Genomic DNA, 14277 nt, shown 5'->3' on the forward strand with positions numbered 1-14277 from the left:
AGTGAAATCACAGTATACACTGGTGCTCCTGTGCAGTTACTGCAGCCCACTGACCCACTGACTGAGCAGGAAACTCAACCAGCAGCTTTTAAATATGATTTAAAAATCTGCAACTCATATATTGTTCTGTTGGAAATACTGACAGTGTCTGTTATATGTTATCATTTTTTTCCAGTCCATATTGCCCTGCTCTGGTGGATGAATTTACAGTTAATAATAAAATAATAATAATAATAAAAATGGTGCAGATTTGTGGAGATCTTGCTGAAAAAAAATTGTGTGTGTCATAAACTTTAATTTTCCACATTTATTTTGTGATAATCCACAGAGCTACGTAAAAATCTCAGCAGGTTTTTGTTGAGGAAACCGTCGGGTGCTACCTTCTGGGTTGGCCTGCACAAAATGTCTCATCATCAGAAATTCTCACAATGACGACCAAGAAAATGAAGTTCGGATGTTTTCCTGCCTTGTTCTGTAAGTGCAGATCTAACGCTTACATAAAGTCAGAAAATCAAATGTAAAAAGCTGAAAATGAATTCCTTTTATTAAAACTGTGTTTGATTCAAGGATAAAGTGAAGATTTGTTTGTGGAGACAGAGAGGACACGGACATTTTTACATTCCTGGTGAGAACAAAGAACCATGAAGGCTTCAGTACAAAAGACAGAAAAACATAAATTAACATTTGAATTGAGAAAGTCAGGGCGCCTTGCTGTGCAGTAATAACAAAGCATCTCTTCAGCACAGAAAACAGAAGAGGGTCAGTCAGCCGGAGTTTAAGCGTTCAGATAATTTCCATGTGACCCTAAAAACCATTATGCTGAGAGGGTGTGAGTGCCGGGAAAAAGGTTTCAGTAAGAGCTGAGAAAAGAGGCTTTTAACAGTAATTACAGCAAAGCGGGCACTTGTCATTATTGGCGATGATGGTAAACTCTGTGTGAGCAGCCCGCTCACGGCCAGCGAGATAAAACATCACTAAGATTCTGAAGTTCATTCCCATTTTTTATTCAAAGCTGGAGTTTCAGACGCTCAGGAGCGCTGGGAGAGAGCAGGAGCAGACACTGGAGCTCAAACCTCTTTGCTCTTGTTGGGGCATTAATATGATTTTACAGCATGGTTGTTCTGTCATGACTGAATCATGGACGAACACTGAGAGAGAAGCCGGGGAGATTATGTATTTCCATCCAGCATGAAGAGAAGGAACCATAATCATACTCACCCCATATACAGGCAACAAAGAAGAATGATGTATCAGTGCCAGGTTATTAGCCATAATGGGGGGGGGGGACTGGAGCCAGCAGGAAGAGAGGTGGGATCTGGTGACCACCTGATTTGATGCTGGAGTGAAAAAAACACTTTGGAAAAAACGGTTAAACATATTAAAAATGAGAACGCTTTGAGGGGGAACTCCTCAAGATTTCTGCAAACAGGAGAAACAAAAATGGTTAACAGGAAGACAACAGACACACAATTCATTACATAACATAATGGTTGTATTTAAACAGATTTATTGCCATTTTATCATCATTTCAACCCAACACATCACGTATTTACAAGCTCAGGTACACGACATTTAAAATTTTTAATTTACAGAAATGTAAAAATCTTTTTTTTTCCATACACACTGGATTAAATCACATAGTGAGAAATGTAGCAGTGACGACAAAGACTCCAAAGGTGAGTGAGACATCGAGGACAGAAACAGCTCAGTGAAGACTCTCGTGCTCTCATCACTTCGGGCTCATCTTTAAACCCACTCTGGTGTTTCCAGCTCGCGGCTGAGCGGTGGTTTCTCGCTCTCTGGGGTTTTTGTGCTTTGGGACACTAAAGAACTCCCTCTGTGTGTCTCTGTGTGTTTGTCAACAGGAGGCCTTTTCCCCACCGGCTCCCATGAGTACGAGGTGTTTCGTTTCGCCCTGGCGCAAAACCAGGACATCCCCAAGCTGGTGCCGCAGGTGGACATGGTGGACACGGGCAGCAGCTTCGCCATGACCTACGCCTGTGAGTCCATAAACGAACAGCTCTCTGTGGGGACAACAGTTCTTTTCTTTCAAACAACTCTATTTTATACATTATGGTTTATTTCTGATGTAAACAACAGTTTGCACAACTTTAGTTCAGGAGTTCGTACCTTTGGTTTCATTTCACACAGCAAACCAGGTGCCGCGCTTGTCTTTCACACATGTGAATAAATGAATGAATACAAGCAGTGCATAGATTTGCGGCATCCCAGGATCCAAATCTCAGCGAGCTACACGAGCCGTTTACCTCGGATTTGCGGAGTCAGCAGGCAGTCGGATCAGATCGAGGGTGGAGTTTGGGATGGACTGGTTGGTGTTGGTGGTTTTGGAGCTCACTGTGCTCACGTTCGCTGAAATCTAACAAAAAGAAGGTTAACTAAAAAACAGAACTAGTTTAATGAGTCCCTAAAAGCTCAGTTATTTAATGAAATCATCAACACTCAGTGAAGTACTTTTATTATTTCATAGCAACAGAAAGAAACGGAGGCGTTTGTGGCTTCACTCAGTGTTTATGAAGCCTTCATTAAAGCATCGTCAGCACGAACTCATCCAGAAGAAAATGAAAGGAATCAAAATCAGGAGGATGTTTGGTTGCATCAGCATAAAACCGGTGTTTGCTATCAATAAGTCCTCCACGCAGAGACGTGTGCAAGAATCAGCAACATCATTTATAAGAAAACATAATAAATATCCTACTCTCGGTCTTCTTATCACTCATAAGTTCCTGTGTGATCCTGCACGAGATTCAACCCGACTCTGATTTTATTCTTTTATGTATTTCTTGCCTGTGTGCAGAAACCATCGATCTCTCTTTGAGTTGATCTCAGGTTACAAAAACAAAAAGTTCAGCTCTGAGTAAAACTGCAGCTCTGTTTGCTTCAGCAGCGTACGCCACACGCTCTCTTACCAAATCCCACCAAGAGCTGTGAAAAGCCAGAGCATTTTTATCCCAGGGCATCAAATGCTGCCATTCTGCCACATGCTGCTGGTGTCCTGATGCACGGGGCATCATTAGACCCGAGTTTCCCCGAGTTTCCCCGAGTTTCCCCGAGCTCTTAGGACATTAAAACTTCTTCTTGTTGTTTCAAGTCTTTTTTTCTTCGGCTGATTCTTAATGTCGGTGTGTGGAGACGCAGGCTGTCAGGAGACGTTCTCCATGTATGAACTAAAAGAGCCATTGTTGTGACAGTGGAGTGTGCTGCAGGAGGCTCTTCAACCGCTTTCTTTGAGGAAATTTCATTCAACATCAGACCTGCAGCAAACTCTGTCACTGCTGCTCGTTCCAGCAGCTAGGAAGCCCGACTTTTAGGAAAGAAAACGCACATTTAATCCATCGCTATTGTCTCTGCTGCTGATGCTGCTCTGTTTAACTGTAGTTTGAAGCACAGACAGGTGGGTTTATATTTGACCCTTCATTATTTTGACCAGTGTTTTTGAGTCCCAGTCATTTAAAGAGAGATTAAATTATCAGGGTTAAAAAATACATTTAAACTCAGTTTTACATTCACCCCAATGCTAATAATCTAAAGACAGAACTGAAACATGAATCTACAAAAACTGAACAATACCAATATGTTAACTCGCTGTGTGAACTACTGCTATATGAAAACCATTAACATCTTGGATCTTACTCTCAGAGCCGTCTCCAGCAGTGGAAAGCCATACCACCACAGGTACAAAGTAGTGAACAGTGGTGCAGCCCAGCCCTTGTTCCACCTCCATCTCTTTTTAGCAGTTTTTTGGACATGAAGTCTCAGCGCTCGTTTCTTTGCATTCGGTTTTTATTTTTGGAAGCTTTTTGAAACAGAACCTTGCAGTAAACACCTTTTCAAGCCTTCACTTTATAATTCACGTTATAAACACAGTACAAATATGAAATACAAAGTTCCTGCCGGTTATTTTTGGATCCCCGATGATGTAACACATGGTTTTTGTATCGAGTGAATGTGCACTTTTGCTTGGATGCTTTGCTGCATTGTTAGTGTATCATTGGGCTTTCTGTGCTGCTTGTCTGACTGGGTTTTTTGAAGGGTTAGCCTGCTGTCCGCTGCACTCACTGTCACGGGTCAGTGCATCATTCTCCCGTCATCCAGACTTCATTCAGCAGACCTGGGATTTACAGGGTAAACACAAGTACATGGAAGCAGCCTTTAAAAGAGCACACTGCGGCAGTAAATGCACGCAGGCCGCCGGGAGCGCAGCACTAAATGGACTGTGGCTCCGGGGAGCGTTCAGCACGGTGCAGGAGGTTTAGACAACAATGTGCTGACCTGTTTCACTCGGCCCCAAAAAGGCTGACTTTACCACCTGAATACTAATCTGCTGGAACCACAGACACGGGCAGTTTAAAGTGAAACAGTAGGAGTGCTCAATCACACAGTATGTTTGGATACAGACACCAACTCCTGTCATCAGTTAGCATCATAAGATTACAGAGGTCATGTTTTTAAACTGAGGAGTTCATGTAGGTCTGTCTCTGAACAGTTCTGATTTATAACTCAGTCCCTGAACACGTTATTCTTGATGATTTAGCATTAAAAGCAGTGTGTAATAATAACACTGGTACGTATCAGAGGTGCAACAGTACAAAGTCTTAGTTCAGTAAGTTTGTGGGTCAGCAGAGGAAGCAATAGAAATGCACAAAACAACAATCATTGGTCACTTATTTTAGAAGATGTAAATACTGGACAGTGTAGCCTGCACACTTTTTACTCTAAGACTACAGTCTAACAGTAAAAACTCAGAGTTGAGAAGTGCTACATGAGACCCAGCCCATTTATCATTAGTGTTTTGGCCACTGAGCATTATTTAATTGGAGCCAGAAATGACCATATCTGAACTGGTGGGTGGAGCGCTACATTATCAGCTAATGCTAGCTAGCTTTGTTAGCAAGCTGCATCCATAAACCTCTAGGTGCCGCACAGAGACACATGCACCTGCTAACTGGTGGTAAGTAACAGACTAAAAAAACAGCAATATTTCTCAGAGGGTCTGTTAGTACAGTTAGCTGCACAGGAAGCCACATTGGTCAGAAACCGGCCTTAGAAATGTTCCAGAAGGCGCCAACAGCACAAACATGATGGAGAGGTCCACTTCAAGGACTCCAGTTAGCTGAAGCCTAGCTGACAACTCAAAGAGGCCACACCCCTAATAATGCAAACTTTAAGATTCATCATTATCCATATTTTCCACTCACCACACAGGTGTAATGGAGAGACAGAGACTGAAGTCTCTAATGCCATGTTTGCACTCAGCGTGGGTCGACTCAACTCTCCACGGTTTGGTTTGGTTTCCATTACAATTGAGGACCACATCAGTGTGGGTGGAGTCGATACAGCAACGTGGGCAGTAGTCTCTTGACATAAATAAAAAACACAACATAATAATGGATGAGATACAGGCAAGCTAACATAGCTAATACCAGTTTACTATTTTCATCATGCATAAGTCCCTGTACAATGTTATAATGGATGAAGGTTATCATTGTTAAGTATTAAAATATGTATGCTGTATGCTGTACGCACATTTCATATGGCTCTCTTGTCGCAAACTTGTCGGTCTGGGCATTCAACCGGGCCTCCCCCTGTTTGTGTGCCTCCAGTTTCTTGCTGTCGGTTTTAAAAATGGTGCGGTTGATTCTGGTGAAGGAGTCGCTCTCAAAACTCAACTAGTGACGACACTCCCTGGCCAATCAGTGGCGTGCTGTCCTTTGAAATCACATTTTCGGATCCCCTCGGATCGCTTGGAACCCCGGCTGAGTGGGTACTAAAAAAGTACCCGGTACCTGGACCTAATGGAAAGGGATACAAACCGTGCCGAGTTGAGTCGAGCAGCTCTGAGTAGATACTAATGGAAACGTGGCATAATAATCATCTTGGGCTGCTTTGTGGATCCAACCTGTCCTCACTCCCAACTCATCACATGACTTGTTGACACACCTGGGTATCCCTTTAAACTTTAGTTCAATAAAAGGCTCTGAATGTCTGAAACAGATATCATGAGTCTTGCTGGTGTTGTTAAGGAATTTAACGCCACCAGCAATAAATGTATTTGTTACTGTGGTAACAAAGTAAATGTTGGAAGAGGTTTTTATTGTAGTGATACATTTTTACTCTGAACCTGAACAAGCAGTGCCTAAATCATAGCACATAATTTACAGGCAAACATTAAAATAAAAAAATCAAATTACCATAAAGTGAAAAAAAACCAAAAAAAACTATGACTCCATTTCAGAAAACTCAAGTGAGCCTCAGACTCTACCTCCTTTAAATATGGGAGTAAATATAGAGTTGGTACCAGCACTAAAATAAATGCTTCATCATAAATGCTGAGATGTTTGACTTCAAGTATTAACATTGTTTTATTTATTCATATTCTGTCTCATCTTGAAGCGGTCAGTTTTAAAAGCTCTAGTCTGAGAATACTAAGCCAAAAAATAACAATCCTATAAACCAAGTTAAATAATTATAGAATGTGAAATGGCCTCTCAGTGGTACAGCTGTGCTGTGCATCTGCAGCATTAAAGCTATATTTCCACCAAAAGACAATTCAACTGCACATTACGCAGGTTTTAGTGTTGCTACGAGGGTAGAAAGTTCTTAATGAAGCCCTCACTGATTTTGTTTTAGTGCCAAACAGAGCAGCTGAATCCCCCAAACCAGCTTCCATCATGAACACGATGGATTTAGAGCCAATTCCATATAGTTTATAAGCAACAAGTGCCTGTGTTTCTGCTGAGTCGTGCTTTGTACATGTGCAGAGCCCCACAGAGCAGGTCTAACGCTCTCATCTGACAGAATCTCTCGCTTTGATTTGGATGCATCTCTGACTTTGCACTGCAGGAGGCCTCAGGGATTCATGCAGCTGCTGATCAGGATCTCAAAGGTTGATACAGTCTGTATGTTACAAATTACACCCAGCTTTACATCTTTATTGACCCTTAAATGCATAGCGTGCTGACATGGCGAGTGTTGCCATTGTTCTTCAATGAAGATGCAACTCCATCCTGTCACCTCCATCCATAGGGAGGTGTTTGTAGATTTTGGGGGGCAGTGGGGATTTTGAACCAACGTGCTCTTTATTACGACCATTAAAACAGGAGCACTGAAGCTGCTCCGGTGTCTCAGCACCTCACTAAAATACTTAGTTTTTCTTTTAATAGCTTGATGATTAAAGCACCAGCACCACCTCTTCAAAGTGTTGACCTTTGGGTTGCTTGTAGCTAAGCTAGCAATGTTTTCAGTCAGTTATACGTGGGTTCTTCTGTGCCGGCGAGCCTTCAGGGTGTTTAGTTAGGCTTATTTAATCTGCTGGAACTCCTGGAGGCGAGTTCATGGACGTCTTTACTACGGAAATGAAGCAGGGAGAAAATCTGTGAAACAGCCAAAAGCAGCTGTCACAGACATTGAGCTGGAAAAGGAAGTGGTCTCTTCCTGTTAGTCGACAGCTGTCCTTCGGTCCGTCCTTTGGTCTATCCGTCAGCTTGTGGTTAGAGGTCCCCAACTTGTAGGGGGCCCTCCACCCTCTTGTGTCTGAGAATAATCTCAGTCAGATGCCTGAACCGCCTCAGCTGGCTCCTTTCGATGCAGTGGAGCAGCGGCTCCACTCTGAGCCCGTCACAATCACCACCTTAGGTGATGGAAAGGTTTGTGTCCCCAGATGATCCCAGGCATCATGTTGTCCGAGGCAATTTTCCCGTTGTAGGGTCTACGAAGGAAACGTGGTCCTGGGTGAGGAACTGGACCTGCCATCTGCAGGAAGAGTAGTAAAGGTCCTGTGCTTTCTCGCCATTTGAGCACTGGTTACCAATACTAGCTGTAGGTTTTTGTGTATTACTGGATTTCACAGTTTAGTTATTAAAAAAAAAGGCTTTAGCGAGGACTCGGTCCTCCTCCATGTCAGGACGTCTCTGTCTGAAAGCGCTGGAAAATGAGGGTCAAAGGGCTGTCCTTCACTGAAGCAGAAAAAGGCTGGCTTCCAGAAAAATCCCACAGTTACAGGAATGTTGCACAGTGAAAACACGCAGTTGCATGAAGTCAGCTGAGTGCAGAGCAGACGTGCTGCGGGTCTTATCCTAGCAGTGCTGCCAACTGTTCAGACAGACTAGTTTCTTTGGGCAAAGCGAGCAGCCTCAGTGCAGCGCGGCTCAGACTGCAGCTCGGCCTCTCCTCCGAGCGCCGCTCAGCAAACAGAAACCACAAAGTGCCGCTCGGGGTTTCTTCTTTTCTGCGGGTCAGCAGGTGCCGCTGATTGTTTCCATGGAAATGCTGGTTAGTGGGTGTCACTGATTGTTACCGTGGAAACGCTGCTCAGCCGGTGTTGCCCGTTGCTACCATGGAAACACCAGTCAATGGGTGTTTTCTTGTTTAGAGACTGGCTCCTGAACAACCGTGAGCTGCTGGTTCTGCATCCTGCCACCGTGGGAACGTTATAGTGTCAGGCTGCAGTCAGTGACTTCTGTCCTGTCACACCTCCTGCTGCAGTGGGGGGGGTTCTTATTCATAGGGCCAAAGTTTGAGATAATGAGGTCACAAGAAGAAGTAATCTCTGTGGGCAAAAAGCTCACGCTTCAGTCTACACTTTCATTCATATAGAGTTTTTCCTCTTCTTAGACCTGTATAATATCCCTAATGTTGTCATCCCAGGCACTGAAACCCCGCCCACCTGCTGTCCATACTTTCTGTTTATGTGGCTTAAAGGGGGCGGAGTTAAAGTGGCTGGTTTCAGACAGCATGAACTGAGGGGTTGCACCAAAGCCAGGTCATATTTGTAAATGAGAACTGTTCTCAAACATTTTACCTGGTAAAACAAAGGTTTAAAAAATAATGATAAAGCCCACTGTAGGATAAATGTGGACTCTTTTGGACTCTGAGTCCTGCAGAGTATTAGCATATTAGCTGTTCTAATAGAGTCCCAGAATAAAAACTGGATATGAGCAGAATAAGTCCACTGTAGACTCTTACTCTGCTACTATAATAAAAACTCCTGTAACACATTACTGTCAGATTTAAGCTTTTCAAATATGGATTACTTTTCCATGTATATGGTGGCGGTTTAACTTTTTCCAGTGTAGCTGAACTACTGGCTCATCCTATATTAAAATCTACAGACATCACCACAGACATCACCACAGACAGCACATAAAAATGTTAACTCCCCAATGATTTTTTTTTCTTTTTACAGCGTGATGGTGGTGCATCCCCTCTTTTATAACTACAGTTGTTTAAGTGTGTGGTAAGTCAGAGGCTGCCACCTGTAGGCACAAAGCTTCCATTCGTAGCTGATATTCAGTTTCAGCCTCATGTGTCCTCTTTGCTGTTCTCAGCCCCGACTCGTTTACTGCTGTGCTGCTGGAATACGAGCGGACTGTGGTTCAGGTGTATGTAAGACACACGCTGGATCGCAGCAGATGTGCAAGTTGGCAGTAACATGATCACTGAAGCCCTCCTGCCAGTACTACTAACTGACCTGTGTGGATAAGAAGAGAAGTTTCGGTTTTAACCTTTGACACAGTAACAGGCTGTGGACTGTGGGTTGTTATTTGTGTAGAAAGATGGATTCAAACTGTATGCAGTGTGTGGGTTGGTTGTGTTTTGTAGATGATCTGGCACCTTTGGTGAAGTCAGACCTGCAAAATGAACTGATTCCTATTTATTCATAATAAAGTCTGAAGGCAGAGCAGGAGGGAGCCTGGAGATGACCATGAAGCAGGTGAGAAGGTGTGGACAGATATGCTAATGAATGCTAACTAATGAGCTAATCATGTTCATTAGGAGGAAAGTAATTTAGCAGGACTCAGACTCACACAGGTGTGACGTGGAGATCATCTGATTAGATTCTGCAGCAGCTCGCTGCTTGATTTACATATTCAGAGAAAAACTGGTTTCTTTTAGACTTCAGTCAGCATTTCTGCTCCTGCTGTGATGTGGGCCTGAACTCAAAGTCATACAGTCACCTCGTCTTATATGCTTAAAGAAACAAAGAAAGCAAAAACAGGCTCTAACTTGTGATTAGTGAGCTGCTGTCAGCTGTCCGCTCCGCCTTCATGCAGTCGTTTTTCCCTTTGTGTGAGATTTATTTTCCCTTCCTGAACTCGGGTTCACCGTTGCCTCATTTTCAGGTGAACTAGCTGTCAGTCACTCACGCCGTCATCACTGAGACTAATTCCTGATAAAAGAGTGTCAGAGTCTCAGCGCTCTGTTTGTTTTTCTGCCTCAGAGCGCTCCGGATAGACGCAGCCATGCTGCTTCGCTCCGACTGTAGAGTCTGTCTCACAGGAGGCCGAGCGCAGCCTGTTTTACACTTCACACAACAGCAGACCGGAGAGGAAACCGAGCGAGGGGAAGACTTTCATAGTAAAAGAGAAAAGAAGAGAGCGGGAATGGGGGAGGCACAGAGAGGAGGGTTTGATTGTGCAGCTGGGATTTGAAATGGTGACTGAGCTGTGCAGAGGACACTCTGTCAGCTTTGGTGGCCGAACAACAAGTGGAAACACAAAAAAGTCATAATCAAGAATATTTTTGGAGTCTTGATTATTTAACACGATCGATAACAAATTAGTATTTCCTGAAACGTTTGGAGGTGGTGGGTTGCACTGAGTGGACAGAAGCCATGGGGAGAGCGACTGTGGGCTGAATCCAGCACCGAGCCCACACCTCCGTCACATGTCAGTGAAAGCGGCTCAGGTGAGAGACTTGTGACAATCCTGAGACAAGGGCAGCTGCAGGCATCCACTAATGAGCCCTCCACAGCTCCACAGACGGGAATCTCTGTGATCCCGGCTCAAGCTGAACTAAACCGTGAGTGAGTTTAGGATTTAAGGAAAGTGATGCACTTGTTTTATTTGGATTGAAAATTAATGCCAAACTCTTTGTCTGGGTTACATTGTTTTCATAATGTCTGCAAACCAAAGTTGTCATTAAATCAAAATTGGATTAATTGCTCAGTCCTAGTTGACGGTGAAGTTGCTCTGTGTAAGTGCAGCAAGAAGATTTTATAGAAAAAAAGCCGTGACGTCACCACCGATTTTGTGCCTACTGATTTTCTCCACATGATTAATAGAGCGGTTGTTTCAGGCCTAAATTAAAGGAGTTTAAAGCTGACATTTCTCTGACTGGGTAAAAATAACAGTGATGATAATTGCTGGGTAACATTGTGGCTGTTCATGTATAATCAAAAACTGATTGAAAAGACTTTAAAAAGATGAGTTTAAAGAAGGTTAATCAAAGTTGAGATTTGTTACAAAGCGAAAGCTGCAAAGACGTTACAGAGAGAGAGGAGCTGATGAGGAGCTCAGCTGTAACACACAGTCAGGCGTTACGTCCAGGAGATGAACATGTTTTTATCTTTCAAACACACTAATCAAATAAAATGTCAGGTTATATTTGTACAAGTACATGATGAAGCTAACAGTTCTGAAACCAGTGGAACCCAGTTTGAGCCTTCAGGGAGCCGTATCATGCAGCCATCTGTCAGACCTCTAACCAACAGGAAATTGCTCAGTGGGTAAATGTGAACTCAGGGTTGGAATGAGGTTGAACTCAAGTCGTTGTTACAGTCTGAAAAGATGACTTTTAACTTTCACTTTTCAACCAAATTTAGACATTAAGGGATAATCTGACCACATGCGCCACAATAGTTCACTAACAAGAACGCCAGCATGGCAACACTTGGGGAGAAAACTCTCAACTAGATCTCAAAGCTTTTTGACCCTACGTGGAAGAGAAAAGGGTAGAGAGAGATGGGTGGAGGCTAAATGAGTGAGACAGAAATGGAGTGAGAGAGGAGGAGAGAAATGAAGACAAGTGGCTTCACAGGAGAAGACCGAGACAGATAATGAAAAGGGCAAACAAGAGGGAGACAAAGAGATGGGTAGAAAGAGACAGTGAGAGAGACAGAGAGATAGAGGGAGAGTTTTTCAGCAGTAACCAGAGGGCAGTGGGATCAGCTCAGGTGCTACATCTCCATTATTCAGACGCTGTTCACGTCTGGTTTAGAAAAATAACCTGCAGCACAGCAGAATCAGGACACACCTTCTGTTTGAGGTTAATTCTAGTTTGTTCTAACTCAGGTCTTCATTCTGTAGCTCGATCATTAATTTCTTATAGAGTATTCATTTCTTTTTGTGGACAGGAAACTTTCTTTGCATCCATTCATGTTGGGAACATTTGTCAGATACTTTTAATCTGAGGAGAAGAGTTCCTATCAGAGGAACTTTTTAATTTCACACATGGAACATAAAACTCAATCAGTCAACCTGCCTAACATCATGTACCTCCTCCTGGTTCTGTTAGAAGAGCTCCGATCTGTCAGGGCACGGCCAGCTCTGGGGGTGTCATGTGGTCTCTGGTTTGGGCCATTGGTGTTGGATGGGGCCTCCATAGATCACACGTGTTCTGGCACATCCCTCAGAGGCTTGTTCTGATCGGGTACTGGGAGGTTTGAAGGCCACATCAACACTTTGGGCTGTTTGTCAGTGATGTGAAACAAATTTCCACTTTTGTATGGTTTTTGGGTTTAAACTATGTTTTTCTAGTTCTGTTTTTTTTTTAGTTTGATCCCAAAACTTTGTTTTCGTGGTTCAGACAATGACGGTACAGATTTATCATTTTCACATATAATGCCAGTTACTGGTGGTTTTCATTGAGGTTTTAAGCTTTTTTTCAAGCTGTTTTCTCTTCAAAACTTATCTATAAAAATGATAATTGTTCAGTTAAAAGAAAAAATAACTGTAACTAATAACATAATGGCTACTTTGGGCCAAACATCATTCTAAAAATCCCCCAAAGCAAAGTTTGACAGGAATAATGAACATTTTCTATTGTTTTATAATAAAAAGTGTTAGAAAATAACAGTTGCTTGTCAAAGACAAATCCAGTGTTGCATAGTGTAATCGAGTCATTACAGGACAGGTCTGTAGTGTATGTGGTGTCAGACACTGCTGCCATCGGGGGTGCACGGCCCTGGTGGTTTGGCATATGTCAAAGGTTATCCATATGAATGCCACAGTATCTCAGCAGAACATAACGGGTAGCATAACTTCACAAAGTGATCAGCGTAGTGCCATAAACGGCACTTCCTGTAAGTCCGTCTGAGGCTGGCTCCAGAGTGGGTCCATCCTCACACACTCCTTTGTTAAAGTGTCCAAATGTGCAGCAGAGAAAAACTTGATTACATCCTGATGCAAAGAAGTGTTTTGGTCTCTATAGCCAATGTCTCCCTTCATAACAAATGTAGGGGTGGTAAATTTGTCATAACTCATCCATTTGCAGTTTTTAAGGCTTAAACTTAGAGGTGTGGCTATTTGGGTTGACAGGTGGATGGTGACACAGGTGGCTGTAGCTGCGAGCGCTCTGCTAGGTTTCCCCTGAGCTTACTGGAGTCAGTGACCTACAGTTTGGTTACTCTCTTACTTACCTATGTCCGTGTCTGTGTCATGCATGCGGTTTATGGATGCAGCTTGCCAACCAAGCTTGTTTAGCAAAGGACTTGGCATTTATGGCAACGTCTTGTAACAGATCAACATGGCGGTGGCCAAGAAGCTAACTTTGAAGCTTCAAATTGCTGAGTGGGTTACGTTACCGTGGCCTCACCTGAGGTATCAGCTCAGGTAATCTGTGGAAAGTCTTGAATATTTTTCAGTTGTTCCTGCCTCTGATGGCTGACTGTTAGAAGTCACACACCAGTAAACTGTATGTGGGACTGTTGTAGCAGTCAATGGTGAATTTTTAATTAGTTAATCCATCTGTCCACTTTTCCACCACACTGCATTAATTAAATCAGTGGCATATTTGGAGTTGTTTACAGCTGGGAAGTGCTAACAAAAATACAATGTGAATAAAATCTGATTCTGGACCAAATATTCCTTCTGTTGTGACTGTGAAACTGTAATTAAACTGCCTCATAAAAACTGTTACATTTAACCGGAAAAATAAAAAACCTCTGTGCACAAATTCAGACATTCACCCTTTTTTTTTTTTTTTTCTTGCTTCTTCTGATGACGTTTCCCCTTCACGGTGGACTCGATGTCAGTTGCACATCAGCAGTGTACAGTAGAGAAAGTAGGGTGCATCTGTGCAGGGGGATGGTGGGAGAGCAGCTGAGGACCACAAGGGATTTGTAAATACAGACTGTATGAATGAAATAAGCTTCATGGAAAAACCTGCAGCTGTGCCTCTGCTGCTGCAGCTTCATCAATGCAACTGTGCTTTTACTGTAAATGGAAAATGGTTCAAGCATTATTCAGCTTTGTAACGTAC

General features: G+C 43.1%; 1 protein-coding gene across 2 annotated transcripts in view; it reads left to right on the forward strand.

Annotated features, from left to right (window-relative positions):
- The window catches only part of LOC115791590 (glutamate receptor 1-like), a 118392-nt gene that overhangs the window by 16545 nt on the left and 87570 nt on the right, over positions 1 to 14277 (forward strand). For both annotated transcript variants that reach the window (XM_030745719.1, XM_030745714.1), the window contains exon 2: positions 1866 to 2000. In XM_030745719.1, coding sequence (XP_030601579.1) covers positions 1866 to 2000 — 135 coding nt within the window. The remainder of the gene's footprint in view (positions 1 to 1865; positions 2001 to 14277) is intronic.

This window comes from Archocentrus centrarchus, chromosome 14, assembly GCF_007364275.1.
Source record: "Archocentrus centrarchus isolate MPI-CPG fArcCen1 chromosome 14, fArcCen1, whole genome shotgun sequence".
Lineage (NCBI taxonomy): Eukaryota > Metazoa > Chordata > Actinopteri > Cichliformes > Cichlidae > Archocentrus > Archocentrus centrarchus.